Source organism: Mirounga leonina, unplaced genomic scaffold (genome assembly GCF_011800145.1).
Source record: "Mirounga leonina isolate KUSES-001 unplaced genomic scaffold, KU_Mleo_1.0 Mir_92, whole genome shotgun sequence".
Taxonomy (NCBI): Eukaryota; Metazoa; Chordata; class Mammalia; order Carnivora; family Phocidae; genus Mirounga; species Mirounga leonina.
This window is the reverse complement of record NW_023270852.1, coordinates 25406145-25433668: the sequence shown is the minus strand read 5'-3', so window position 1 is coordinate 25433668 and position 27524 is coordinate 25406145. Positions and strand designations below refer to the sequence as shown.

The 27524-nt window shown below is 40.4% G+C and overlaps 2 protein-coding genes across 2 annotated transcripts; both read left to right on the top strand.

Moving 5' to 3' along the window:
• Positions 1-5487: 5487 nt before the first annotated feature.
• On the top strand, positions 5488-8259 carry CCDC89 (coiled-coil domain containing 89). Its single transcript, XM_034995311.1, has one exon. The coding sequence runs from the start codon at positions 5785-5787 to the stop codon at positions 6895-6897; it is 1113 nt and encodes a 370-aa protein (XP_034851202.1). The 5' UTR covers positions 5488-5784; the 3' UTR covers positions 6898-8259.
• A 12721-nt stretch (positions 8260-20980) lies between these two features.
• CREBZF (CREB/ATF bZIP transcription factor) lies at positions 20981-27524 on the top strand. Its single transcript, XM_034995528.1, is given in 3 exon segments — positions 20981-21528; positions 21530-22673; positions 23744-27524. Coding segments are annotated over 2 exon segments (1125 nt in total). The 5' UTR covers positions 20981-21264; the 3' UTR covers positions 22391-22673; positions 23744-27524.

Genomic DNA, 27524 nt, shown 5'->3' with positions numbered 1-27524 from the left:
GTTGTGTTGTCAAGTTAATCTGACTTCTTATTTTGAATGAAATACTTTATGTTAGGAGTCCTAAAATTTAAATTCCCTAGCAAGGCTAAAGAACTGCTGAGCTAATATTTCTCAAGTCTTCACTGCAACTCGACATCATTTCCTCTAAGTGAGAAGCTCTGACTGTGTTATTGAAACTGGAATTTTTATTTAAAAAAAGTAGTTGAAAAGCATTGAAGGTAAGCCAACATTTATTTTTGAAAAGCTTCCCATGGAGACATTTTTGGGGTCATTTTAATATATAAAGCATTACTCCTCCTTAGGACTCAACTTGCTTGCCTTTCTCAAAACAAGCACTGATTTTAATGTAGGTTAGGGGGAGCCTGGATGGTCAGGAGTGTGAGACCTTACTATCGGTGTCTAGCAAATGTCATTGAAGATAACTAGAGTGCTCACAGCCTCTAAAGATGTTAGAAACTTCTACCCATTTGCCAGTAAGAGCGACTAACCTAGAAAAATGCCCTTCCCATTGTCTCTCAAAGTCTTTTAGGGAGATGTGTAGTCCAGCTCTGTGCCCCAATTCTGTTCTGACTGCATGGGAGGGGCAAGATGAGCTGAGTGGAAGCACACCTCCCCAGTCGGCCAGGAATAGTAGCAGAAGTGTAAATCTTGTTCTAGCTCCTGCACTTCAAGGTGCCAGCTCCTTTCTCAGCCCTTCTTTCAGTTACCTGCTCAGCTACCTTCCAACATCCAGCCAGCTCTGAAACAATGAGATTGTTTCTAGTGTCTCCCCCTGGGACTGCCTACCTCCTCCTATTCTTAGATCCCTGACGTTCAAAACACCAGAGTGAACAATAGAACCACCTTTGGTATCAAAATGATTTGGGTTTGAGTTCTGGCTCTACCATTCTCTGGGTGACATGGAGTAACTTGCTTAACCTCTCTGTGCCTTTGTTTCTTTGTTCCCTGTAAAGTAGAAAAAGTAGATAATAATGCCTAGCTTTCAAGAATATTGTTAGAGTTAGGAGGATGAGAGTGAAAATAGCGGCCTCCCAATCTCTGCCCAGAGGAGCTGAGAACTCGGGGCCCCACTCCTCAGTGCATCCCCAGAGAAAAGCAGTCAATCACTCCTGTCTCCCCGGTCTCTGGCCACACTCTGTGCTCACCCAGCCTGTGACTGAGCATTTTTATCTCTGGAACACGACCCCATTTGGAGTCTCCAAACCCAGCAGACTCCTACAGGAAGGAAGGTGGATTTTCCCTTCAATTTTAGACACTTGCAGAAATAAGCATCATCTCCATCATGTGACTGCTACCAGAAGGTTTTAGTATCAAGATTACACAGATCACGTACAACATCTTGAAATAAAACAAGTAATAAACTGCTCTAGGTGAAGAAGGAATGGTCCTTGGCCATTACTGCATGCAATAAAGATGACTCATACATGAAAAGTCTAAAAAAATGAAGACATCATATAGAAGTTATGACTATGATTCTTAAAACTTTATTCCTTATGTCTACAAAATTTTGAGAAAATACCCAATCATTCCAACTCTTGTATAAGAAACTCAACTTATATGATATGAAATTTAAAGTGACTTAAGTAATTACATGTAAATAATATTCATAGGAACACACTTTGTAATGATTAAAAATGAGGAAAAAAACGAGTGTTGATCAATAGAGGAACAGATGAATAAATATTAGAATATGGTGTAGTGGGCGCCTGGGTGGCTCAGTTGGTTAAGCGACTGCTTTCGGCTCAGGTCATGATCCTGGAGTCCCTGGATCGAGTCCCGCATCGGGCTCCCTGCTCAGCAGGAAGCCTGCTTCTCCCTCTGACCCTCCCCCCTCTCATGTGCTCTCTCTCCCATTCTCTCTGTCTTAAATAAATAAATAAAATCTTAAAAAAAAATGTTAAAAGAATATGGTGTAGTCATACAATGGAAGGTTGTATAATAATTAAAATGATGAACAAGTCTCATCATAGTATTGATCTTAAACCTACAAAGTTTTATTTAAGTAAAAACCAATATTAGAGAAACTTTCATATAGTGAGATATCACTTATGCAAATTAAAATATATAAAATTCTAAAAAAAAATAATATTGTTAGAGTTAAATGAGAGAAGATGTAGAAATGCCTAGTACTGTTGTATAGAAGAACTCTGTAAATAGTAGCTTCAAAAAAAGAGACATTAAAAGACTCAACAAAGGCAAGTGGAGGGGACTCTGGTTGTTACTAGGGAGGCATCGGCCCAGTTTTATGCCTTGGACTTCTGGGGAGGAAATATACTGGACGCTTTCAGGTTCAAAAGTAGGTGGGGGGGAAAATGGTAGAACAAGGAAAACAACCATGCAGAGAGGAGCCCAAAGTCATTATTACTAAACTGCAAATTCTTTGAGAAGACAGATGGTATCTAATTTAATGTTTACTTAGCATCTTGCATTGCACTGTACGTAGTAACTGTTGAGTAAATCAGTGAATGAATATTGATTAGGGTCTTGTGAGATTAGGGTCTTGTGAGATTCCTAGAATTGACAAGTAAACTATGGACTTAGTTATTTAAAATAATTTTAACAGGGTGCCTGGGTGGCTCAGTTGGTTAAGCGACTGCCTTCGGCTCAGGTCATGATTCTGGAGTCCCAGGATCGAGTCCCACAACAGGCTCCCTGCTCAGCAGGGAGTCTGCTTCTCCCTCTGACCCTCCTCCCTCTCATGCTCTCTGTCTCTCATTCTCTCTCTCGCAAATAAATAAAATCTTAAAAAAAAAATTTAAAATAATTTTAACATATGTAAAATATTTTTAATGTGGAAAATGTGTTTAATCAACAAATAACATCGAGCATCCACTATGTGCAAGGGACATAGAAAGGTGGAGAGAGAGGGGAAAGCATCCAGAAGCTCATCCCTCCAGAAACAACTACTATTAACACTTTCAGTATTTTTCCTCTCATCTGTTTCTTTTCTTAGGAAATATATTCTGTGAATTCACTTTACTACATCAGACAACCATATGTGGTAATCAGCAAATAATACATTCAATATATGTGTGACCCTTTTATTTAAATGAAGAGGACTATTCCAATTTTCCAGTCACTTGTCTCAACTTTGCAAGTTCCATTTTAGTATAAGAGCTTGAAATTTAAGGAAAAGAAGAGAAAGGAGGGGAAAATACAAGTAAGCTTAATTCACGTTTTTGAAGTCTTTGGAATCCACTTTCATAAAACCTCAGTATCCTATAATTTCAGTAGTTATTAAAATTTCAATTCAGGACATTTCCCCAGTCTTCCAACATTGCTTTCCTTTTATAGACATGAGACCATGATCTTTGAGACCAAAGCAAAAATCTGAAACTTCTTTCTGATCTGTTTTGTTCTGGTGAAATCTGAAGCATTTGAAAATCCATCCAACATCTGTAATGACACCCAGGCTTTTTCTTTCTCATCATGACTTGAGAGACTAAGTCTGAACATCAGAAACAGTGATTGTAGGAATACTCAACTCTTCACTCTGTGCTTAAGTTTTCCCAGGATTTAAGATCATTCTGAATTTTAAATTTTTTATCTTTCTTTTTTCAGTTCTCTTTCTAGCATAAAAATGTCCATGCCATTAAGTTACTTATAAACACGATAATGTTTAATGGCTGCATAATATTCTAAGAAAATACAATTTCTTAACATTTTCTCTTTTTCGGACACTTAGGTTTCCAGCTTTTAGTTGTTATAAACCACACTGCCATGAAAAATTTTGAGCAAAACTTTTTCTTTTGTATTATTTCCTAAGTAAAACTCTCCCCAGAAGGGTGATCATTAGTTCAAAAGGCATAAAAACATTTCAAGTCCTCAATACCTACTGTCAACTCACACCAAGAGTATGAGAGAGTACCTATTTCACTGTACCCTGGCCAGTCCTGGGTTGTTTTAAAATGGGAAAATTTTGACTAAATTGATAGATGAAACGATACCTGCTTTTAACTTATATTTATTGGATCACTGATAGGGTTTAATACTTGGCCATTTCCATCCCCTCATCTGTGAACTTAATTGTTCCTTACTCTTTTAAGATGTTAATGCTTTATTTGTTTGGGCTCTCTACAAAAAATATAAATCTATCGTTTGTCATCTTTTTTAAAAAAAGATTTTATTTATTTATTTGACAGAGAGAGAGACAGCAAGAGAGGGAACACAAGCAGGGGGAGAGGGAGAAGCAGGCTTCCTGCTGAGCAGGGAGCCCGATGCAGGGCTCGATCCCAGGACCCTGGGATCATGACCTGAGCAGAAGGCAGACGCTTGACGACTGAGCCACCCAGGTGCCCCATTGTTTGTCATCTTTATGGTAGATATTTCCCCCAGTTTGAAATTTGCCTTCAACATCCATTTCAACACGTTTATCTAAGCCTCCCCAAAGTGCCAAGGATGGCACAGACACAGTCCCTGCCCTTAATGATCTTAAGGTTTAATAGAGGGAGGCAGGCAGGTGAGCAATGAGTGCAATAGGGTTTCCATTAGAAGTGTGAGCAGTATAGACTGAAAGAGCATGCACTGAAAGAGGTGAGTGGTCAATTCTCATGTAGGGGCCAGGAAAGGCTTCACAGAGGAGATGATTCTGAACTGAGTATTGATGCTGAGCAAATTAGTGGAGCAACAAGGGACAAGGTGGGAAAAGGCATTCCAGGCAGAGAAAACACCTACAAACAAGGCCAGAGAGCAGGTCTGTTAGGAGAACTTCAGTGGTTGGGTTGGACTAAAGCGTAAAATGTCAGGTCCTGAGCAACAAGAGGCTGGAGAACCCTCAGAGCTCACAATTTAAAAAATTATAAATAACTTGGGATGTTCAGCAAAGTCAAATTAGGTGTTTCCTTCCTCATCTTTTACATAATGTTTAAGCTAAGAAAGTCTTTTCTGACCCAGAGTTTTTATGCTTACCTTTGTTTTCTTCTAGTTTCCATTTTTAATACTTTGATTTTATTTTACTCGTGACATTTAACTGCTTAGTACATCTGGAATTGACTTTGGTATATGATGGTAAGCCTCATTTGGATCTTTTTTCGGTTGTTATGTTTATCACATCTATATTGTTCATTAAGCTTCTTTCTGTAACCTTATTTTGCTAATGGGTAAAACGGGGAATGCTGAATATCTAATAAGAGGTATTCAATCCAGCCAAGGGCCATGGTAAGGAAAACGAAAGAAATTTCATTGGGGTTTGCTCTTTTACTGAGCTGTGTTAAACACTACATGTACACCTCACAGCCAGTTAGGATCCTGACACCCCAGGGTAGCGCTGCTATTTTGTTTTTATAGATTGCAAATTTTTAAGGAGCAAACCTGTTTCCACAGACAGTAATTTATTCTCATGACAACTGAAGGGGGGAGAAGGAGGAGGAATATGTCACCGACAGCTTTATTTGTTTACTCCTCCCAGAAATTAGGTAGAGTCAGGTTTTCTCCCCCCGCCCCCCCCCCCCCCCCCCCCGCCCCCATGCTGGCTGGAAACCCAGTGGGACTTGCATCTCCTCTCTTTACAATCCGGGCCAGACAGCGGGCTGGGAGCTGGGAGCTGAGAGCTGAGAGCTGTGATTTGTTGGAAAGGCAACCATAACCCGACCGGATTGGTTCTGGACTCCCCCAGATCTCCCTGTTACTTCACAGCACTTAGAAGACCTGCCCACCAATCACAGGGCTCCTTACTGGAAAAAGCAACTGCTGGAGAGTGCTGGGAGTCCCTAGCAACACTGAGGCTTCTGAATCCGAGGGGGAAAAACTGTGCGATCAGCTGATGGTGGAGGAGAGCAGCGCCTAATGCCTCAGGAAGAGAAGCCTCCCAGGATGGACCCTCCACCCACGGACGAGCCCTTAGACAAGCAAACCAAAAAACTGGAAAAGCAGGAAGAGGAGATGGAGTTTAAGGAACTGGATGGTCTGAGGGAGGCCTTGGCAAACCTCCGGGGACTGTCCGAGGAGGAGAAGAGCGAGAAGGCGATGCTTTGCTCCCGCATCCAGGAGCAGTCCCAGCTCATCTGCATCCTGAAGCGGAGGTCAGACGAGGCCCTGGAGCGCTGCCAGATCCTGGAGCTGCTCAACACAGAGCTGGAGGAGAAGAGGGTGCTGGAGGCTGAGAAGCTGAAGGCCAAGAGCGCGCACGCCCAGAAGCTGGAGGAACGCTTTATGACCCTGGCAGCCAACCACGAGTTGATGATCCGCTTCAAGGACGAACACAAGAGTCAGAACGTGAAGCTCAGGGAGGAGAATGAGAAGCTGAGGCTGGAGAACAGCAGCCTCTTCAGCCAGGCTCTGAAGGACCAGGAGGCCAAAGTGTTGCAGCTCACCGCCCGGAGCGAGGCCCTCTCCAAGGAGCTGGAGACCCTGAAGCAGAGGTGCGCTCAGGAGGCCTGCCAGGCGCAGGCCAGAGAGAGGGAGCTGCTGGAGCTGCAGGGCCAGCAGGCCTGCGCCCACGCCAGCGAGACGGAGCAGCTGCGCAGCCAGCTGCGGAGCCTCCAGCAGCAGCACCGTCAGGCGGTGGAGCAGATGGCCAAGGCTGAGCGGGCACATGGCAGCCTGAACCAGGAGCTGCAGGCCAGGCTGCAGACGGTCATTCGTGAGAAGGACGAGCTGTTGCAGCTGGCCATGGAGAGGGGCCGGGTGCTTCAACACAAGCAGGAAGAGATCCGGCAGCTGGAGGAGAAGCTGGAGACAGCAGACGTGGCCAGGAGGCATGCCCTGGAGAGGTTCCAACAAGAGGCAGTGGCCGTGGACAGTAACTTGAGAGTACGGGAACTTCAGCGCAGGGTCGACGGGATCCAGAAGGCCTATGATGAACTCAGGCTGCAGTCTGAAGCCTTCAAAAAGCACAGCCTGGATCTTTTAAGCAAGGAGAGAGAACTCAACGCCAAACTCCGCCATCTCTTTCCATAGGCAGCTTCCGTTTCCTCTTTCCTCTAATTTAGAATTTAACTATTTGTGCCTTAGCACTATGACAACAGTAAAGTTGGTTTCCCATTTATGATACTTTTAAGAACAAAAGGCAACTCAAAGAAAAGCTGCTTTACTGTGATGTTGTGGTTGTTACTGTTGTAAGGCTAGCACTAATTTTCAGCCCTATCACCTAAAATACACACGATTTACCAGATTTCTTTCTGTGCCTTGAAAATCCTCCCAAGTTTACTATCATTATCTCCATCTTCCTCATAACTTATTCATTCTCAACCCCAGATATCTTCAGATATCCCAAGACTTTAAATTAGCAGCTCCTATGGATTTAAGTGAATCTTAAAAGTGCAGTGAGACGTACTATTGTGAAAACAGTTTTGCATAGTTCCCCCTTGTAGATAGGTAGGCCTGTAGTCTCCCTTAGTTGAAGATATAAACTGTAACAGTTAATAGCATAATAATAGCATAGAGAACTTGCAGAAGAAAGTGTCTGATTTTGCAACTGACAAACAATTGCTTGCTTCACCTGCTTTATAGCAGTATCCTTTTGATTTTATTTTGCTTGCACTAGCTTGGAAAACAAAGATTGAAATCATTTTCTTTACCAAAGTTGGCAGACTTTATTACAGTCATTCTATATGAGCAGTAAGATTCAAATAAGTGAAATCAACCAGTTTTTATTTTTCCTGCAAGCTTAGATCACATTCCATTTTCTTGCTTTTTTTCCTTTATAAAAACAGGATTTCAAGGGGCAAGGATTCAAGTATCAGCAGTTTCATTTAATATTGCATAATATGCTAATAGCAAAAGGCCCCAATTTAGGGTAACAAGTCACAGCAGACCGAGTAGGGTACATAAAGCAATGCATAGTGATTGTTTTCTTTCTATTAGCATTATTTCCTTGCAATTACCTTTTCCTTTTTTATTTATTTTTATTTTTTTAAAACTTTTCCTTATTTAAAAAAAACATCTAAGCGAAATATATATGTATACTTACAGCATGTTTGTAGGAATACCTAAATATGTAGATATATAAAAATGTAATAGTTATTACATCTATTTATAGAAAGTTCTTAAAGAAGCAGTTATAAAAAATGCACTTTATGCTTCCTTATTTCCCTAGTTTTAGTCAAGATATAATTATTATAAATATCTCTCAAAATAGATTATAATATTTTTCTTACCCATTTGGTGCCAAGGGTCCCAAGAGTTACCTAATAATTCGGATGTATTAATTTTACTTGGTATCTTTTTAATAAACAATTTTTGAATGTTACTTCACCTCAGGCAGTTTTTTAAGCCTATTTTCTCACAGTCCTATTAAGATTGTGGTATTAAATACAAATTCCAAGAAACCATGTTGTTGGCTTGAAAGGACTATTTACTTCCTCTTACACATTCAAGAATCAGAATATAGGAGCTAATTTAATTATGGTTATCCCTTATTGAGCTCATACTATTTATCTTTGTGCTGAAGCAGTTTGGATGGCTTGTTTTATATATTTATTTATTCCATAGGGCCATTTGAGATGGTAATTATTTCTATTGTAAGGAAGAGGAAACTGGGATTCAGTAATTTGCCCAAGGCCCCTTGATCACTGGGGGTGCTGGGATTTTGATGACAACACCCCACTGAAAGATTCCTTGACCATCTACTAAGTACCAAGCTCAGGGGTTAGGCACTAAGAATAAGCATGAAGAAGCATCTTTTCTACACTGGCAGAGCTCCCGCACAGTCTAGGAGCAAAAAAGCAATTACATACAATGTGATGTGTTCTCCTGAGGGTGTTATGAGATCACAGTAGGTAAAATACAGACAGACACACACACACACAGCAGCTAACTCTGCCTGGGGTAAAGGTCAGGAAAGTAGAGATGATTGATTGGTAGGGATAACTAATACAAGAGTTGATATGTAAGTTGGTTTTTAAATAACTAGAATTTCATCGGTGTAGAAAAGGGGGAAAGGTCTGAGACAGCATTGTGTAGAAAGTCATGGAGTTTTTAAAAAATGTACAGGGTATTTGGGGACATAAGTAGTTGGGAGAAGGTTTGGAGAAGCATATCTACATATAAGACTGAAGATTAAGTTGTGGACAGAGAGCACAGGGCGCCTCAAAAGCTAGGCAGTCCCCTCATAATGGAGGTGAAAAGGGAGAAGAGGGGCAAGTGTACATACGCAGCCACAAATCAGCCCTCCTTTTCCCAGCCAGGTTTGGGCAGCTTTGCGTGGGGCCTGGTGTGCATGCGTGCCAGCATCCCTCCCTTTCTCCCACAGTCGCCCCCAGCCCTTTCTGCCTGTCCAAGCTCCACCCACTGGGGCCAGCAGGCTGTCTGGAGGTAGTGTAGTTCGCCCAAGTTTTATGCCCAACCTTCGTGGAGGAGGCAGCTCCTGGGCAGGGGCAAGGTGGGTCTTAGAAACAGGCTGAGGGCAATTTGGGCAGGGAATCTTGGCGTCCTCGTACTGAAGTGTGGTCTAGTAGAGTACTTAGCCCATGGTAGTACTCTTTAGATGGGGAAGGGTGCGTCTGGAAGAGTGTGGGGGTGGGTAAGGTAGGGAGACAGGGCATGTGTCCCCTAAAACGGGCACAAAGGAAGGTCTCAGGTGCTCGGGTCTGAGGACAGTACTGTTCAGTCATGCTAAGGCTTTTGTATTAGGTTGTATGATATGAAATTGCCACTTTGTGGGTCATAAATGATTAGATATTGACTATTTCATGATGTTCACTCTAATACCCCTTTGAAAGATATTAAAAGGATAGGATAGTGGGTAATGAGAAGATGAATCCCTACAGAATGGATGGAAGAGACTGATGTGGAGAACAAAGGTAAAAGAAATGTAGGAAAAATTAAACTTCCTTACAACTTACAGCCCACTGACAAGTACTTGGGACAGGCAGAATGACTTTCTTCCAGAAACTCAACTGCCTCAATACTTTGCTAAAGGCAAAAGGTAACCTTAGCTTGACATTAGCCCTACCTCCGGGATCCTGTAAGTCTTCTTTAACATATAAAAATCCCTTTGGAAACCTCCTTTATATCTATACCGCCCCGCCCCCCACCCAGATATATGTTAGTAATCATCCTCCAAACTTATGGTCCACTGATAAATATCTGAAGGGTCTCATGATTAAGGTTTTACTAGACAGTAGTGAATGACATTATCCTAACAGCCGCTAGGCCCTCAAAGTCCTGGAAGCCTTACCTCCAAATTCCTTAGACTTAAGCTATCTCTAATGCACTCCCAACTTACAAGTATATAATCAGTCTCTTCTCATGATCCCAGTGCAGCTTTTTGCCCATGTCCCCATGCTTTAATAAAACTACCTATTTTGCACCAAAGACATCTCAAGAATCCTTTCTTGACCGTTCACTTCTGATCCCCATTTCACATTAGAACCCACAATACAGAATAAGAAAGTAAGAGGAATGTGAACCTATCATGTATCCAATGCTTTTCATTTCAGTCACATACCAACTCTTCAAGGGGGGTTCATTTATCACTGTTTTACAGATGAAAAGAGTGAGACTCAGGGAAGTGACTTGCCCAAAGCCAGGGGGCTTTGTTGGGGGATGGAGGCAGGAGAAAGGTTTGAACCCAAGCTCCTCTGGCAGGGCCAGCTTCATAGGTGTGTCACCTGCATAGAGGCCCCACATTTGGTTTAATGCTCTGCTGTCAGTGTCTTAAGATTCTTTTTTTTTTTTTTAGAGAGAGCCACTGAATGAGGGTGGGGGAGGGGCAGAGGGAGAGAGAGAGAGAGAGAGGCTTAAACAGGCTCCCCACCCAGTGAGAGCCCGACTTGGGACTCAATCTCCTGACCCTGAGATCATGATCTGAGCCAAAATCAAGAGTCAGATGTTTAACCAACTGAGCCACCCAGATGCCCCAAGATTCTTAATAATCGTGTGACAAGGAGTTACATGTTTTTCTTTTGTGCTGGGCACTGCAAATTATGTGATTGGGCCTGTTTTCTGGCTCAAAAATCCATGCTTTCTCCCACTATACAAACTGTCTTCTAACCAGCCACAGAAAAGCATTATTTTTTTTTCCCTCCATGCTCCACAGCACTTTGCATTCCACTGTCTCAGTGCTTATCTTGTTTTAATCTGTGACCCACAGCCAGAGTCGGGGATGAGCAACCAGTTTTGTTATTGTGGTATGCTGATCTATAAAATGATGCTTATCGCTGGAACAAATTAAAAAAGCATAAAGTGGCCACCTCCAAACTACTGCCCTTGAGGGGAAATTTGAAAACTCCTTTCTAAGGCACACCTATAACCCTAGTGAGTTTTTTTTCTGCAACATCCACAAGCAGTAACCCTAAAAAGAAAGTCAGCAGAACAGAGATTCTAAAAACAAATAATGTGTGAATAGTGCTGTGTAGATAGTGTGATCTTTTGTGTTATGTTTTTGTAATCCCCTCAGTGTGCCTCTAAGGAACTTGTCTAGTTCAAAAAAAACGAAAACACAAAAACATCACGAAAGAGAGCTACAGAAAAGGTGAACTGACTGGGCGGATATGTTCACAAATACTCTGCTTCAATTGGTGAAAATTCATTCAGGTTAATTTGTTTCTAGTAAGGTATTAATAGAAAATCTATTTCTTCCCAACTCCACTATATTAAAGTTAAACAATGATTGATTGATTGATTGATTGATTGATTTAGTAGGCTCCACGCCCAACGTGGGGCTTGAACTCAAGACCCTGAGACCAAGAGCTGGATGCTCAAACCAACTGAGTCACTCAGGCACTCCAAGTCAAATAGTTATTTAAAGAACAGTGTTTGAAGGAGTACCTGCCTGGGCGTTTGCTGTTCTATCCAGCCCTTGTTGCCCCAGATACCTGTGGATGGAGGGGGTTGGATGTTGGATAGGCCATCAGCAATGCCTGCTGAACCACATCTTCTGAGACTGACAGAACCTTATCAGGCAGGGAGTCTTTTTTTATCTTGGTCTCCTAAAAAAAAGTTGGAATTTTGGGGAGGTGGCCAAGAATGGGCTTTTCTAATCATTTGTCCATCTCCCTAAGGACGAGCTGGATGTTATTTTCCAAAGACTAAAAACATCTGATTAAATTTAAGGGCCTAAGGCTGTACAGATGAGTCTTCCTACCTGATGCAGTTCTCTCTAAACCTTCTGTTTATCTCACTAGGAAAAAAATAATCCAAGAAAACTTTTCCCTTAGACAGATCTCCCTGGTCATTCATTACACATTCAACTGACCACAGTGCCCCCTTCCTCAACCACCTCACTCCTCAGTTCTACAAAGCGACTCTCTTAGCTATTTGCCAGACTGTGCCTATTGAATGCTCTAATCCAATCTTATTTGTACTAGTCTAAAATAATTTTCCCTTTCATGTTTGAGATTGTTCATTACAGCGTCGTTTGTAATAGCAAAAGATTGGAAACAGCTTAAATACCATCAATAAGGCACTGGTTAAGTAAATTGTGGGCCCTTTGTACTTCGGAATACATTGCAAATATATTTTAAAAGAAAAGAAAAATGAAGCTCTTTATGTACGGATATGAAAATATCTCCAGGATACATGTAGGGAAAAAAACAAACAGGGTGCCGAATAATACCTGTAGTATACTATCTTCTGTATAAGGGGAAGAGGGGAATAAGAATGCAAACATATATTTACTCCCATCTGCTTAAATAAATATTGAAAATAATAAATACTAATATAGTGGTACGGAGGGGTGGGGACTGGGATGGTGAGGGATAGGACTGGGAAGGAAACTCAGTGTATACCATTTTATATCATTTGACTTTTGAGCCACCTGAATAACCTATTAACCTATTCAAAAAGACAATACAATTAAAAACAAAGAATCTTCCACTTAACTGTTTAACTTCCTGGTAAGCTCTATTTCTGTGTAGATGACTCAAAAAGCCTGCAGATTTTTCTTTCTCCAAGAATTAAGTAGACAAGACATATTTTATATAGAGCCAAATATGGCCTGACAGATTTAGGTCAGGCCATTCGGCTGAAAGCCGCTGCTTTCACAAATGTTCAGCCACATACGGCTAATGACAATTTCTTTTTCTACCCTGAATGACTCCTAAAGATGACTATTTCTCTCCTGAATTTAAAGATTTGAATGTATTAACTTTTCTCATGGATTTTCATATGTCTGTGTGAGACCTGAATTTTAGATCTTAGAAAGACTATTTTCTCATATATTAAAGTTTTTAGACTGGTTTTGGTTTCGCCCTAACAGACAAACAAAAGGTGGTAGAGGTAGGGCAGGCTAAGCCATTCTGACCTTTCCATTTTAAAGTAGTTCATCTAATGTACCTCATTAATTTAACAAATATTTATAGAGAGCCTCTAATTGGCCAGGTACTTATCCTATCCTCCCTGATTTTGCCTCCTAGTGGGTGAAGAAAATGCTGAAGGATAGGATGAACAAAGGGAGTGTGTAGCAGAGTTTGCCAATATAGTGTAGAAGAGGTTTAGGGACAGTTTTCCTAGAAGTGGCAGTTAAGCTAAAGCCGGTTAAGTGTGTAAGAATTGCCCAAAAAAAGAGATGAGGAAAACACAAGAGTACGGTAGCTCGGCAGCCTTCAGAGCACCTCCCGTTCCTGATAAGAAACTGCCTTTCCCAGTAGCCACACCATCCAGAGCTGCAGAATAAGCAGTCACAGGAGATTCTTACAGAGACCCTGTGGCCAGATTAATCACATTATACTCACATCCGTGTTTACCTCTGTCCCTGTCAGAAGTCTGAGCCTTCATAATCTGGCTCAGTCCTCCCCGCCACCCCCATCCCCACTCAAATCCTGCCCCTAGGTCCTTTGAAAACCTAGATCTGTGATCAGCAAACTACCAAGGTATTAGTGCAGTGAGTGAAAGGAGTGCATTGGCATCAGCCTGACTGGATTCAAATCCTGTCACTTACTGGCGGACCTCGTACTGGATGAAGAGGAAACCAGAGAGCTAAACTTTCAGTGAGTGAGAGATATGACCAGAGGTTGGCATGAATTTCACACTGGTGTAACCATAGAGAGAAAAGAATTATCCAAATATAGAAAACAGCTTTTTTTAAAAAAAGATTTTATTTATTTATTTGAGAGAGGGGAGAGTGCACAGAGGGAGAGTGAGAGGGAGAAGCAGGCTCCCCGCTGAGCAGGGAGCCCAACACGGGGCTCCATCCCAGGACCCTGAGATCATGACCTGAGCTGAAGGCAAATGCTTCACAGATTGAGCCACCCAGGTGCCCTAGAAAACAGCTTTTTAAATGAGTATCCTTAATAGACAATATCCCGAGGAGAAACAGAATCACAACGAAAGTTTAGTAAATTTTATTTATTACTTTTATGGTTAGTTGTAATATTGACATTATTTTAAAACGATTATATTTTAAAACTATATTATATATATGAGATATGTGTATGATATGTGTATGAGAGAGAAAGAGAGAGAGGCTAAAGCAAAACTATGTTCGTGTTGCTAGAGACAAAATTTTCAGTGTATACATCAAGATATTAAAAAGTAAAGTAAAGCATTTGATGTTAAATTTGAATAAAAAATATCAGTCTAAGTCTATGGGCAGTTTTTCTTTAAAAAAAAAAAATACATATGTCCCAGCTCTGTCAATGGAAAGGCCTAAATTCAGTGACAGTCTGGTATGAGTATCCCTCAGGCCCATAAACAAAAAATAGTTTTGTGGCCTCCAAAAACTATTTTCCATTAAAACGAAGAAGGACTCTTTGGAGAAAGGGCTAATTCCAGATCTGGAGTTGGAAAGGTACACAATGAACCTGATACAGTTAGTTGTATCAGAAAGCAAATAAACCGTCAAAGACTAACGCAGTTCTCTTAACAAGACATGAGAGCCAAGTTGGAGAGGTTCCCAATGGCTAAAGATGAGTAATTTGAGTACAAAAATAACTGCAATTGAGTGAAGCAACTGAATATTTTAAAATCTGTGAGTTCATTATGATACACCAAAAAAGACAAACAATAGCAATAATGAAAACAACAACAAACGCAAAGCTCATTGGTCACTAACTGAAAAGTGGCTATTAAAACGAATTAATTGATCATTTATCTTACTTTTCCTGTTCCCTGTATTTTAGGGTGACAAAATGGCCCATATGTGATGAGATAGTTGTTTTTCAGAGAATTGCCGATAATTAAAGGAATAAAAGAATTTAAAAGGCATAATTTTGTAACCCCTAGTGAAATATCTTACTCAGGCACTGATCATCATTAGACGAAACTATTAGGAAAAAGGTTAATGGAGAATTTTACAATGGAGGAGGAATTAGAGTGTCACCATTTGAAAGCATCCATCATTCTTAGGATCAGTAAAAACAGGAAAGCTAAACATTCATGTGCCGTAGGCCGCATCATGAAGAGCGGCACCTTTTAGGAAGTATTCTGGCCATAAATGTTGAACCTGAAGCAAACTAGGCCTGAAACTAATTTCCCACTTACAGGACGGATGGGGCTAATGGGAGAAGTAAAATGGCACCACAAGAAAGCAAACAAACAAATCTAGAATATGGGACATTCAACAAAACAACAGGCCTGGCTTCTTCAATCAAATGGCATTGGGAAAAGGGGTGGAGGGGATGCTGCCCTAGATGAAAAGAGTTTTAAGAGACATACCAAGCAAATGGAATATATAGAATTGTTTGGATCCTGATTTAATCAAGCCATCTGTAGATAGAAATTTGTGGAACTGAATATTAACTGGGTTCAAATGATACCAAGAAATCCATAATAATGTTACTGGTTTGCTAACATGGCGTTGTGGTTATAGGAAAAAAATGACTTTAGAGTTAAAAATGCATAGTGACACGTGTAAGGATAAAATGACGTGATGTCTAAAATTTTTACCTTAAAAAAATTTAGCAAAAAAAAGACAGGGAGATTAAACAAGTGTGGCAAAATCTTGATAGCACTTATATCTGGATGAGGAGTATATAGGGATTCAGTATACTCTTTACTTTTGGATATGATTGCAAATTTTCAATATTTAAAAAAAAATTAAAAAGGGCTGAGGTTTCTGAAGGAAGGAAGAAGAGAAATAATTTGGAATTGGCAATAGGAAACTAGGGCAGCTCAGCCAAGTTCCGGCTCTGGGGTGCCTGGGGTGACAGATGAGAAGTGGATTTCTTCCTATCAGCACATGAAAAGCCCGGCGTTTGCCCTTCCAAATCCCTAACCCTGAAACTTCTACACCTGCTGTCCCTTCCCCCAAAAGCAGTAATTTTCAGCTTCAATGGCAGCAACTGTGGGGCTTGATTAGTTGGGAGACATCCCAGTACTTTGTTACTATTTTAGTTGATTACAAATGTTGATCATTTTTAAATAAATCTGATTCCAGATTAGTCCACAATAGTGTAACTTTCATTCATTTGCATTCAGAAATGCTTTCTTGAGAGGGCAAAGGAATGGAAATATAGCTAGCACATTGGGAATTGCACATAATCCATGCAAATATGCAGTGTTTGTAAACATAATCCTACAATGCCCAAACACTGTCAATCCCTGAGTCTTCAATTTTCACTCAGTAAGAACTTCCCATGGTCTTACTTCCTGCTCTTTACAGATTATACTTTCATGGGTGAATAGGCAAACTAGATTAAAATGAGCATTTTGGCCCCTGTTGCGCTATTATCCAACTCTGATTCACCTGCATTCCCTACCATCTCTGCTCCAATCCTCTGCTATAGAAAATCCACTAAGTGCATGTATTGGTGCTGAAGTACCACAAAGTCACGGTCTTCGTAGAGGACTTGATAGATTGGTACTCATCATCTATTTCAATCTCTCTTTTAATGTGTTTTCCCCCATATTACAAAAATGGAAAAGCTGTAACAAAAGAAACACAGGAGCAAACTATATTTGCCAGACTCCTCTGCAGCTCTATTTGGAAGATGCAAATGAGGCAGGGGCCCTTTCCCCCTGCTTTGGCTGTTGTTGCTGCCAAGCATATTCTTGGAAACACTGGGTTCTTCTGCAATAGGATCCCTATAGTCATTCACTAGTTTTATGGGATATGGTTTTATAACTAGCCAGCCCCCAAGATAGTACCTAATGGTTCTTGTCTCCTAGTATTCAATCCTGTGTAGTCCCCTTTCACAGTAAGGTCTGACTGTGTGACCAACAGAATACTACAGAAGTGATTGTATGTGACTTCTGAGGCGAGGTCATAAAAAACATTGCTGCTGCTTCCTCCGTGTCTTGGATCATACACTTTGGGGGCAGTCGGCCATCATGAAGTGTCGACATTCACACAACTTATGGAGAGCCCCACATGGAAGGGGACCTGAAGTTTCCTCCAGCCATCTTGGAGGTGGGTCTCTAGCCCCAGTCAAGCCCACAGATGACTGCATCCTCAGCCAAGATCTGATTGAATTCCATGAAAATTCCAGAACCAGACTGCATAACCAAAGCACTTGAAAATTTCTGACCAACAGAAACTTCAAGAGATAATAAATGTTTATTGTGGGTTTAAGCCACAGGAATAAGCAAATCTCTATTGTTGTTTTTAGATTTTGGGTAACTTGTTAAGCGGCAATAGATAATTAACACATGGGTTTGAGAGTTTGGGCAGTAGCCATGCACTTGGAGCTAAATCCCAGTTTTCTATTTTACCACTTTCCCAACTGGGGCAGAGATAGCAGGTCCCTATCAGGCCTGTTTGGCCACTTTGTACTGAAAGGCATTTTTGATCACCCAACCTAGTGCCCACTCCTCCAGTCCTCCCAATAACTTTGTAAGCACACATTCTCAGTATTATAAACGTTTCTGCTTAAAATAGCCAGATTGGTTTCTCTTTCCTGCAGCTGAGCTTAACCTAATAAAAAATACCCATCTGAAATTAACAGTGAGACACTAGAGACATTCCTGTTAAAGTTAGAAATAAGACAAGGAAGTTGGCTATCGACAGTATTATTTAACATCAAGGTGGAAATATTTCATTATCAGTCAAGATAATGAAAAAAACGTATTGCAAAGTAGGAGGCAAATTGTCATTATATATAATAAGGTGATATAATTGTCTACCAGGAAAATTTGAACGAATAAGCTGAAAATAAAAACTATTAAGAAAGTTCAGTGGGATAGTCAGTAAAAAATTTAACAAAAAAGGTCAAAAGCTTTCCTATGCCGCACCAATAACCATTTAGAAAATATAAAGGAAGAAATAATCCAGTCCAGTAGCAAAAAACGCATAAGATAACTTGGAAAAATAAACTAATCAATTTAATGCAATTTCCGTGAAAATTCCAGCTCTTTTTGAACTTGGAAAATTTTATGACGTTATCTGGAAGTTTCTTTCTTTATTCTTCTAGATACCATGGGTCATTTATTTTTGTCCCTTGCAGAATTGTTGTCTTTTAGTTGAGATTTGTGTTATGCCTTCTGCTGAAACTGGAGACCTTCTTCATTTATTCATTCAGCAATATTTATTGAAGCCTAAGCTGTGGTAGTTACTGTTCTGGATATCTGGGATTTCTCAGTGTCCAACTTTCCTGGCACTTGCTTTCTATCGAAGAAACAACCATATAAACATAGCTATTCATTGAGGCTATTTGCTACTTTATTCAGTAACCCAAAGAGAAGTTTCTTAAGGCCTAAGAACTGGAAAAGTGGCTAAGGAATTCATATAAAGTTTACTCCTGAGCAAATAAAGGAAAGTTTCTCCTTTTGATTTGCCAGGGAAGCTTAGTCTATTGTTAGCTCAACTTGAGTAACTAAGATTTTTACGTCTATCCTATTCCAATACAAACTTTCCCCCCTTTTGGAACTCCTTATCTTCCTATTTCACCTACATTTTCACTGATCTTGCTTTTCAAAAATTTGAATTTTTTTGTTTCATTGTATTCTAATGTACTTGTGAATTGCTTCAAGACCTTGTGGGGATTAGAGGAACAAGATAACACCAAGAGGAAGCAGAGATACCCAGAATGTGGTGCATTTTTTGAGACAACTGCCCTGTCTCTTCAAAAAGCTAATATTAAGAAAAGCTATAAAATAGGAGGGACTATTTTTAGACTGAGAAATGGAAAAAAAAACTTTACAAAAACATAACCAAGTGCAGTAAGTGACCCTTGATTGGGTCCTGGCTCAAAAGAGTATCCACTATAAAAGATTATTTTGAGGAAAGCTGAGGAAATTTGAATATGGCATGGATAATAGATAATATTAGTAAATGATTGTTAATTTTCTCAAGACCTGATAATAGTGTCATGATTATGAAAGAGAATGTTCTTATTCTTAGAGAGACATACTTAAGTATGTTGGGGTGATGTGTCTTATCTGCAACTTTGGGATGATTCAGCAAAAAAATGTATTTTATAAACATTTATGAGCAAATAAAGCATATATGGCAAATGTTAATTGTTGAATTGTTGAGTCTGGATATTGGATAGTATTGCTAAATCAGTGTGGATACTGTATTATTCTTTCACATATTCTGTGAAATATTTGGAAATTTTTAAAGTTGATATTTATCTTTTTTATTATCCACAGATAAAAGATATAAAACTGTGGTTATTAAAAACATTAGAATACTTCAGTGAAGCTATTTCCTATGCGATAAACCTTCTAAAGAGAGACTGATACTTTAATTTTCTATGGGGATTCAATTTAGAGACCCTATTATTATGGTCTGACTATCACTAGAACCACTAAAGGTGTTTGCTAGAATTTTGACGTCCAACATTACACAGACCTACAGACCAATCTTTGGGTAATTGACATATTCATTATTCCCTGAGTAATATTTTCATACACCTGATTTTGGGAATCATTATCTTAGATTTCATATTTTGCATTCACACTTCCTAACATATTCTTCTCGAATGGCAATTTTCTTTCTTTCTTTGTTCTTTTTTTAAAGATTTTATTTATTTATTTGTCAGAGAGAGAGAGGGCGAGTGAGCACAAGCAGGAGGAAGAAGCCGGCTCCCTGCTGAGCAAGGAGCCTGATCCCAGGACCCTGGGATCTCAACCTGAGCTGAATGAAGGCAGATGATTAACTGAGCCACCAAGGTGTCAATATCTATTTTTTAAATTAGAATTTGTTTTGATTTCAAGTAAAGTCGATGTCAAAGAAAATATCCTGAAACATTGACCAGAATAAACTATAAAATGTAAAAAAAATAAAAATTAGAAAACCTGTGGTTATCAAAACTAAGCACGCTCATAAAACGGCCAACACAACAGAGAAAAGAATACTACAGGGTTGTTTAACCTGGCCACAGAGATTTTAAGGGTATTCTTTTTACCCCGATAGATGAAAAACAGCAACAAAAGCGGGCTCATTCAGGAAAAAACAGAAAATATTCTATTTGGAAACTGGCAATAGTCCTTTCCAGAAAAAACATGTCAGTTTCATGAACCCCCAAGATAAAACAAACAGGAAAAAAGTCACACACACGATTCACTCAACAAAACGTCCTCTGTTAACACAACCCGCAGTACAACCATCACTCACACCGTGAGGTAGTGGCAGTACAAAAAGACTGGCACGCATGTGCGCACCCACACATGCTCACGGTCACGCCCACTACAGAACACACACAGAAAATGGGTTTGCAATCTTATTACAGACAAGGGCAAGACCATTTTTTGTTGTTGTTTAGAAAATGCATAGAAACGCTCAGACATTTTAATAAAATTATTATAATAAAAAACTTGGAAAAATTAAATTATATATGAATGACTTACTTATGTACCTCTTTTTTTTTCTAGTACTCTCTGAGTGAAAGGATCTTGCATTACAAACGAAAGGGGAAAGGAGCAATTTCAAGTGGTATCTGGTCGCCAGTTGTAAAATTCCAGGGAAATACAGGATAATTTGATTATTCATAAATTTGGTATTTAAAAGATCAATTCTGAGAGTGGTTTCACTTGAAGTGGAAGCCTGAATACGGAGGCGTGAGAAGAGAGGGCGGAGAGAGTAGACCGTCTCTCAATAAACTCAGGATTTGTTGTTATTTTTGCCGCTTGGGGACTATGACATCACTGAAAATCTGAAATTACTCCCATTCCAGACCTCAGTGAACTCTCGCGATACTAGAGCCCAGTGGAGCGCGAAACGCCGTGGGAGGGGCTGGGGTGAGATCGACTGACTTCCGGCCAGGCCGTTGTCTGGGTGGCGCGGTCGAGTCATCGCTGGGCCTCGCCGCTTGGGTTTCCCATCTCTCCCCCCCCGCCCCGGCGCGGGGGGTCGACCAGCCAAGTGGGGCGGGAGGCGACTCGGACGTTCCCCTCCGTTTCGCTCTGGCCAGCTCCCTGGCCTCCCGCGCTGGGATCTGGGGTCCTTGGGGCCCGCGAGGCCCGGTCTGAGGGGCCGGGGCCTACGTGGGCCCGCTGCTGGGCTCCATGAGGCATAGCCTGACGAAACTGCTGGCGGCCTCGGGCAGCGACTCCCCAACCCGTAGCGAGAGCCCGGCTCCAGCCGCGACCTGCTTGCTGTCCCCGGACCTGACCCGGGCGGCGGCGGCGGCGGCGGCGGCGGCGGCGGCGGCGGCGGCGGCGGCAGCGGCAGCGGCAGCGGCGGCGGCAGAGGAGGAAGAGACGGCGGCGGCCGGATCTCCCGGCCGCAAACAGCCGCGCGGCGACGAGGGCGAGTTGGAGGCCGGGAGGGGGGGGCCGCGACGGCGTGGCCGTGCGCGCGCCCTCGCCCGAGGAGATGGAGGAGGAGGCGATCGCCAGCGTCCCCGGGGAGGAGACGGAGGACATGGACTTTCTGTCCGGGCTGGAACTGGCAGATCTGCTGGACCCCCGGCAACCGGACTGGCACCTGGAGCCCGGGCTCAGCTCGCCCGGGCCTCTCTCCTCGTCCGGCGGAGGCTCGGATAGCGGCGGCTTGTGGAGAGGGGACGACGACGACGAGGCCGCGGCTGCCGAGATGCAGCGCTTTTCTGACCTGCTGCAGAGGCTGTTAAACGGCATCGGAGGCTGCAGCAGCGGCAGTGACAGCGGCAGCGGCGAAAAGAGGCGGAGAAAGTCTCCAGGAGGAGGCGGCGGCGGCAGCGGCAACGACAACAACCAGGCGGCGACAAAGAGTCCCCGGAAGGCGGCAGCGGCTGCTGCCCGTCTTAATCGGCTGAAGAAGAAGGAGTACGTGATGGGGCTGGAAAGTCGAGTCCGGGGTCTGGCAGCCGAGAACCAGGAGCTGCGGGCCGAGAATCGGGAGCTGGGCAAGCGCGTGCAGGCACTGCAGGAGGAGAGTCGCTACCTACGGGCCGTCTTAGCCAACGAGACCGGACTGGCTCGCTTGCTGAGCCGGCTGAGCGGCGTGGGACTGCGGCTGACCACCTCGCTCTTCAGAGACTCGCCCGCCGGTGACCATGACTACGCTCTGCCCGTGGGAAAGCAGCAGCAGGACCTGCTGGAAGAGGACGACTCAGCGGGAGGAGTATGTCTTCATGTGGACAAGGATAAGGTGTCGGTGGAGTTCTGCTCGGCGTGCGCCCGGAAGGCGTCGTCTTCTCTTAAAATGTAGGGTCAAGTAATCTGCTCTTTATCCGCGTTTACCCCTTTCAACTCCCTTACACCATGTAAAACACCTTAGTGGGACATCTTCACTGGACACATTTCAGAGGAGGAAAAAGTAATATTGAATCTTTTAAGTGTTTAGCTAAAAGCATGAATGTGACACTGTAACCAACTCCTAATGATAACATGTGACTATTAAATCTCTCTGACAGTTTCTTTTTTAGGTGATTTCCTTCCTGCCAGGCTCCGTTGTAGGGGTTACAGAACAGTCGTTCCCGCCTCACAACCTGGTAAGGATCCATCTCTTCACGTAACGCTCATGCTCTGCTGCTTAGTCTACTTTAATGGGCAACATCTGAATTTGTGTGTGTGTGGGGTTTTTTTTTTTTCTTTTTTGGAACGTGGGAGGGGAAATCTAATTTGGGCCCTGTCCACCCTGGAAACAGACTTGTGCTGGTCAATAATGTATTTAAGATGCTTCTTCTGGTTGAAATAGCTGTTAATGTGTCCCCTTGTTCAGACTTGCGTGTACCTAGCTCTTCTGTCCCCAGTGTGGACATGGCCTTGGATGACATCGGTTCCAACTGTACACTGAAAGCTGCTAATAGAGATGCAGTTTGGAGACAGTGAAACAGGTGAAGTTGAATGGAAGTTCCGAGTTGTACAAGGTGCAAATTGGAATTCCAATTTTAGAGCAACTTTTTAGAGGTTGACAATAAGTATTTGGGGCTTGCACAAATGTGATAGTTATTTTGCTGGAGATGACAGAACTATCTTAAATATTTGGGTATGCCTTTTAGTTTTCAGTAGGAGATGTAGAAATACAATCTATTTAGAGTAAAAGATTTTAATATTTCACCATTAAAGAAGTTGGAAATTAACATGCATCTCTATGTTAATTGAAGGAGGAATAAGAATTGTTAATGAAATGTTTGAGGACCAGCACAGTGATTACCCTATCACTGACTATAAAAAATTGTTGAACACTTTTACTTTTGTTGTATTAAAATTTTAGGTTAAATTTATGTATGATTAGATATTGAAGGTTGTGAAATGTGAATGAAAACGTGTAAAGTGAGGCTTCACAAAGAATCTTACTCTCCTTATTTCAAAGGTTTTTGTCCTATTTAAAAATAATTTTTAAAATTGAGTGCTTCTGGCTACTTAAAGACAAAATTGACACTTTTTCCAAAGATGGGACATATTCTTCCCTTGAAGTACTGTATTATTCATTGTCGAATTGTATAGATTGAGTTACAGTGGCCTTCAGTGTAAGAGGCATTAAGAAATTCTTTGTGAAACATCACTGTTTGATAAAGTATATACATATTTAGCATCCTTGTTTTTCTTTGTGCTAAAGTGGATACAGCTGTTGGGGCAGAAGAGACGGGACCAGCTGCTGGCCACATTTCCTGCTTTATTTTAAAAGGTAGTATAAGAAATGAGGAAAAAGAGGTAATATCAGGGCTTCTGCTGTCTTTTATTTTAAAATGTTCATAATTAAAAAGTATTTTCCAGCAGTCCAAAGATGTAAGTTATCTTACACATGTTTTATTTTGTTGTTACTTGGGTTATAAAAATGGAATCCTTGTTCTTGCACAACTGTAAATGTTTTGTTGCTAGATAACACGATTTGAGACCAACTTGGTCTCTGGTTTCCAGTGCATTACAGCATATTTTGTAAAATCATCTACTGCACTTGAGCATGAATGGGTAGTAGCCAAATTCACAACCTGGAGTGATGAACCTGCTTATACCTAAGTGCAGGAGCAAGCCCCTCACAATGCAGCTGCATGGATTTTTAGTGCCTACTGAATTATATATATATTATATATATATATATACCAAAAGTAGTTGGAAAAATTATTTGAAATGACTAATTTGTGCTATCTCTATGGAATATGTTAAATGTAGCTTTTTGAAACAGAAGCCTTGAATTGAAATTAATACTTGAACATTTTGTATATATTTCTTTGTATATAATTTTGTGCAGTACCAATGACAAAAATATGGTGTCATAATAAAACCAGGTTTGTTGATCTTTCAGTTATGGGCTCAAAGAATTTATTCATCTCTAACATGACATTGGAAAATAATGGATGAAAATAGGAAAAATGATTGTTGTTAATGCTGACTGTGGGTCTTAAAAGGTTCTGGAAGCAGTAAGTGTGTTTTTCTAAAATACCATTCCCTTGGAATATTTTCTTCTAATGTCAGTGCTTTTCCTGCATTATTTGAAGTTCGGGGCTGGGGAGAAACAGTAGACAAAGCTTTCTGAATTGGGATGCTTTGAAAATTCCAAGTGTAGATTTTTAGGATGCCATTTTATAAATGGCAGTTTTTGGAAATACTTGATTAAGAACTTTTGAAAATGGAGATTAGTATCGCCTATTTTTAAAGCTGCTTTGTTAGGCTCCTTACGTTTTAACTGTCTTTTCTTAGTTTCCATTTCATTCTCTCTTTTTTTTTCTTTTCTAATTTTGGTGACTTAGTGATTTTGTCATTTTTTGCATCAACTTCATGGTCTTGTTTTTACATGGTATTGCATGTATTTAGGACCTGTCAGGGGCTTTAAATAAATTTGATCATATTTATGTGTAAGCACATTTTACTGTAAATGTTTGGGTTTCTGAATTTACAACAGATCTGTTTCAGTATGTAGTAAACAATATCTTAAAGTGTCCTATTCACTACTTGTTAATTAAAAAAAGTTATGATTAATATGAAACTGTTGTCTTACTATTTTTAGAAAATTGTGTTCTGAATGATTAGTAGTTGGATAGAGGAGATTTCTGGAATATAATATGGTTTGTTTTGAAATTTTAAGGTTTGGCTCTATTGTAGAGGTTGAAAACAGTATTTGAGGAACCTTTTTTTTTCTTCCCTAATTGCCTCTATGGCAAAATGATACAGAATTAGTGTAAAGAGGTAGCTTTTTGATATTTGTCTTCTGATGGTGACAGGAATTCATACATTAATTGAACTAACACATCATATTGACCGCCTATTTCTATCATATTGACTTACTGTTTCTGCACTTTCTTGACCAGTCCTAACTAAAAAGTCCACGTTTGTTAAAATGTAGTCACACCTCTGATATAATCCGACAAAAAGTGTTCGAAGTATTTTAAATATTTGTGCATTTTGTAATCACTAAATTAATCTCTCTCTCTTCTCTTTAAACAGCTTAGCAGTGTCTGCAAAAACGAATCTTTTCCTACAACCTGTTAACTGACTGGACTGATGGTAACAAAGTAATTGTGGGAGCCATGTCGGTCAAAAATTTGGCATCTGCTGAAAAAAATGAATGCCATTTTCAAGTTCCCAAATTACTTCTATACTGATTTCACTTTCCAGATATGGAGATATGAAAAGATTCTCTGGAATCCTTGAAAGACTTAATAGAAATATATGAGACTAAGTTAATTTTGGAACAAAATTATACTTTTTTTTTTTTTTTTTGTCTTTCATGGGAGTGATCAGTTCTTTGCATAACTTTCAAAAATTGTAACCATTTGAGAAGAGAATTATAGTATTTCATCAAGGAATATTAGACTCATTACATAGTCAAGAACACATTCTATGGAATTACATTTAGTGGTGTAGTATTACATAAACAGGCCATCAGGGATCACAGAGCATATCATGAGTTTGTATTTATTTCCTGGAACTTGAGAGCCAATCTGAAGTATAGGCAGACCTTGCTGAGTAGAATATAGAAGTTAATGTAAAGTCCTTAACTATAAAGAGTAGTCTTTTTAACAGATGCATTGATTTGTCTTGTGTATCTTTGAAAAAATTATGATTAAATATGTGAGTAGTTAATTGCAATTCAGGGTAATAGGATGCTTGCATTCTGAGGTTTTGGCTTCTTGAGTTTTGAGTACTTGACCCTTTTTGACTATTTTGAGGTTTCTTATGAATGGTATCCTAGTTTTTAATGTTATATATTAAATGTCTCTAGTGTTATGTAAGGGCTTTAGTATTCTGGATGATGGGAGTGGTTTTTTTCCACATAATATGGTTGTTTTACTTAATTGAAACATTTTTCCAGTTTATTACAAGTGTGAAAAAACACTCAACTCTGGATTGTTTTATTTCATTTTTGATGGATTATGTTAATACATTCTTTCATCTGGTCTAGACTGAGTCATTTTATCTTACTGACTCATTGGGAAGTGTGCAGACCAGAGAGGTGGGAGGGGTAGGAGATCGGCCCAGGATGATTTATCATAATAACTATACAGTTTGGTTATTGTATGATATTAAACCCACTCTGTTTCTTGTAATCTAAATTTAGCCAGTATCTGTGATGTGAGGCAGCAAAGGGCATGCCCAGTGGCTTATACTTGACTGATGGATGCTCCCATGGTACAAACGCTCCAGCTGGTTGTAATTCCACAACCAAAGATTTGGCATGAATTCTAGTTGGTGACGATTAAGAACAGAGTGATTCACTGATAACGAGTAATTACCTTTAAAAATATGTGATCACCTGGTTCAGCATTTTGAAGTACTAGTTTAAGGTCTCACTAATTAGTAAGCTTTTTAAGCTAACTAATCTGATTCTTGAAAGTTGAATAGGTAGTAAAATACTTTCAAGTGTTTTTTCCCCCCACACTCATAAATAAGTTTTGAGACCCTCCCAAATGTTTATATTTCTGTGTTTTACTGTGCTGCAGTTTTTTCTTCAGAAACCAGGTAGTTACCATCTAAGCTAGGGATCAAAACGGGGAGGTCTTCCGTTAGAAACTTGTAGAATGTTTTGTGTGGCCAGCACAGTATTTTTCGCATATTTGAACTTGACTATCTCAGTCCTCTCTGGCAGTCACTTGTTACTGCCTTATAATACCAGACTGCTCTCAGCTCTGACCTAGACTACAAATGGTCATTTACTTTCAATTTTGAAATGCAGAAAAATTAAACCGGAGATAATTTAAATTCAGAAAGTAAATAACTGTCATTAGGAATATAGATCATGCAATATTAGGGAAAAACAGATATTTAAAAAAATATATAGGTTAATAGAAAGTTGCTTGTGAACCTGCCTTTGCCTTTTTCATTGCTTTGGTTACTGATAGGTTTTTTATTCCTTTTTACCTTTCCCTTATTTGTACATTCAAGATTTCTTAGAGCCATTT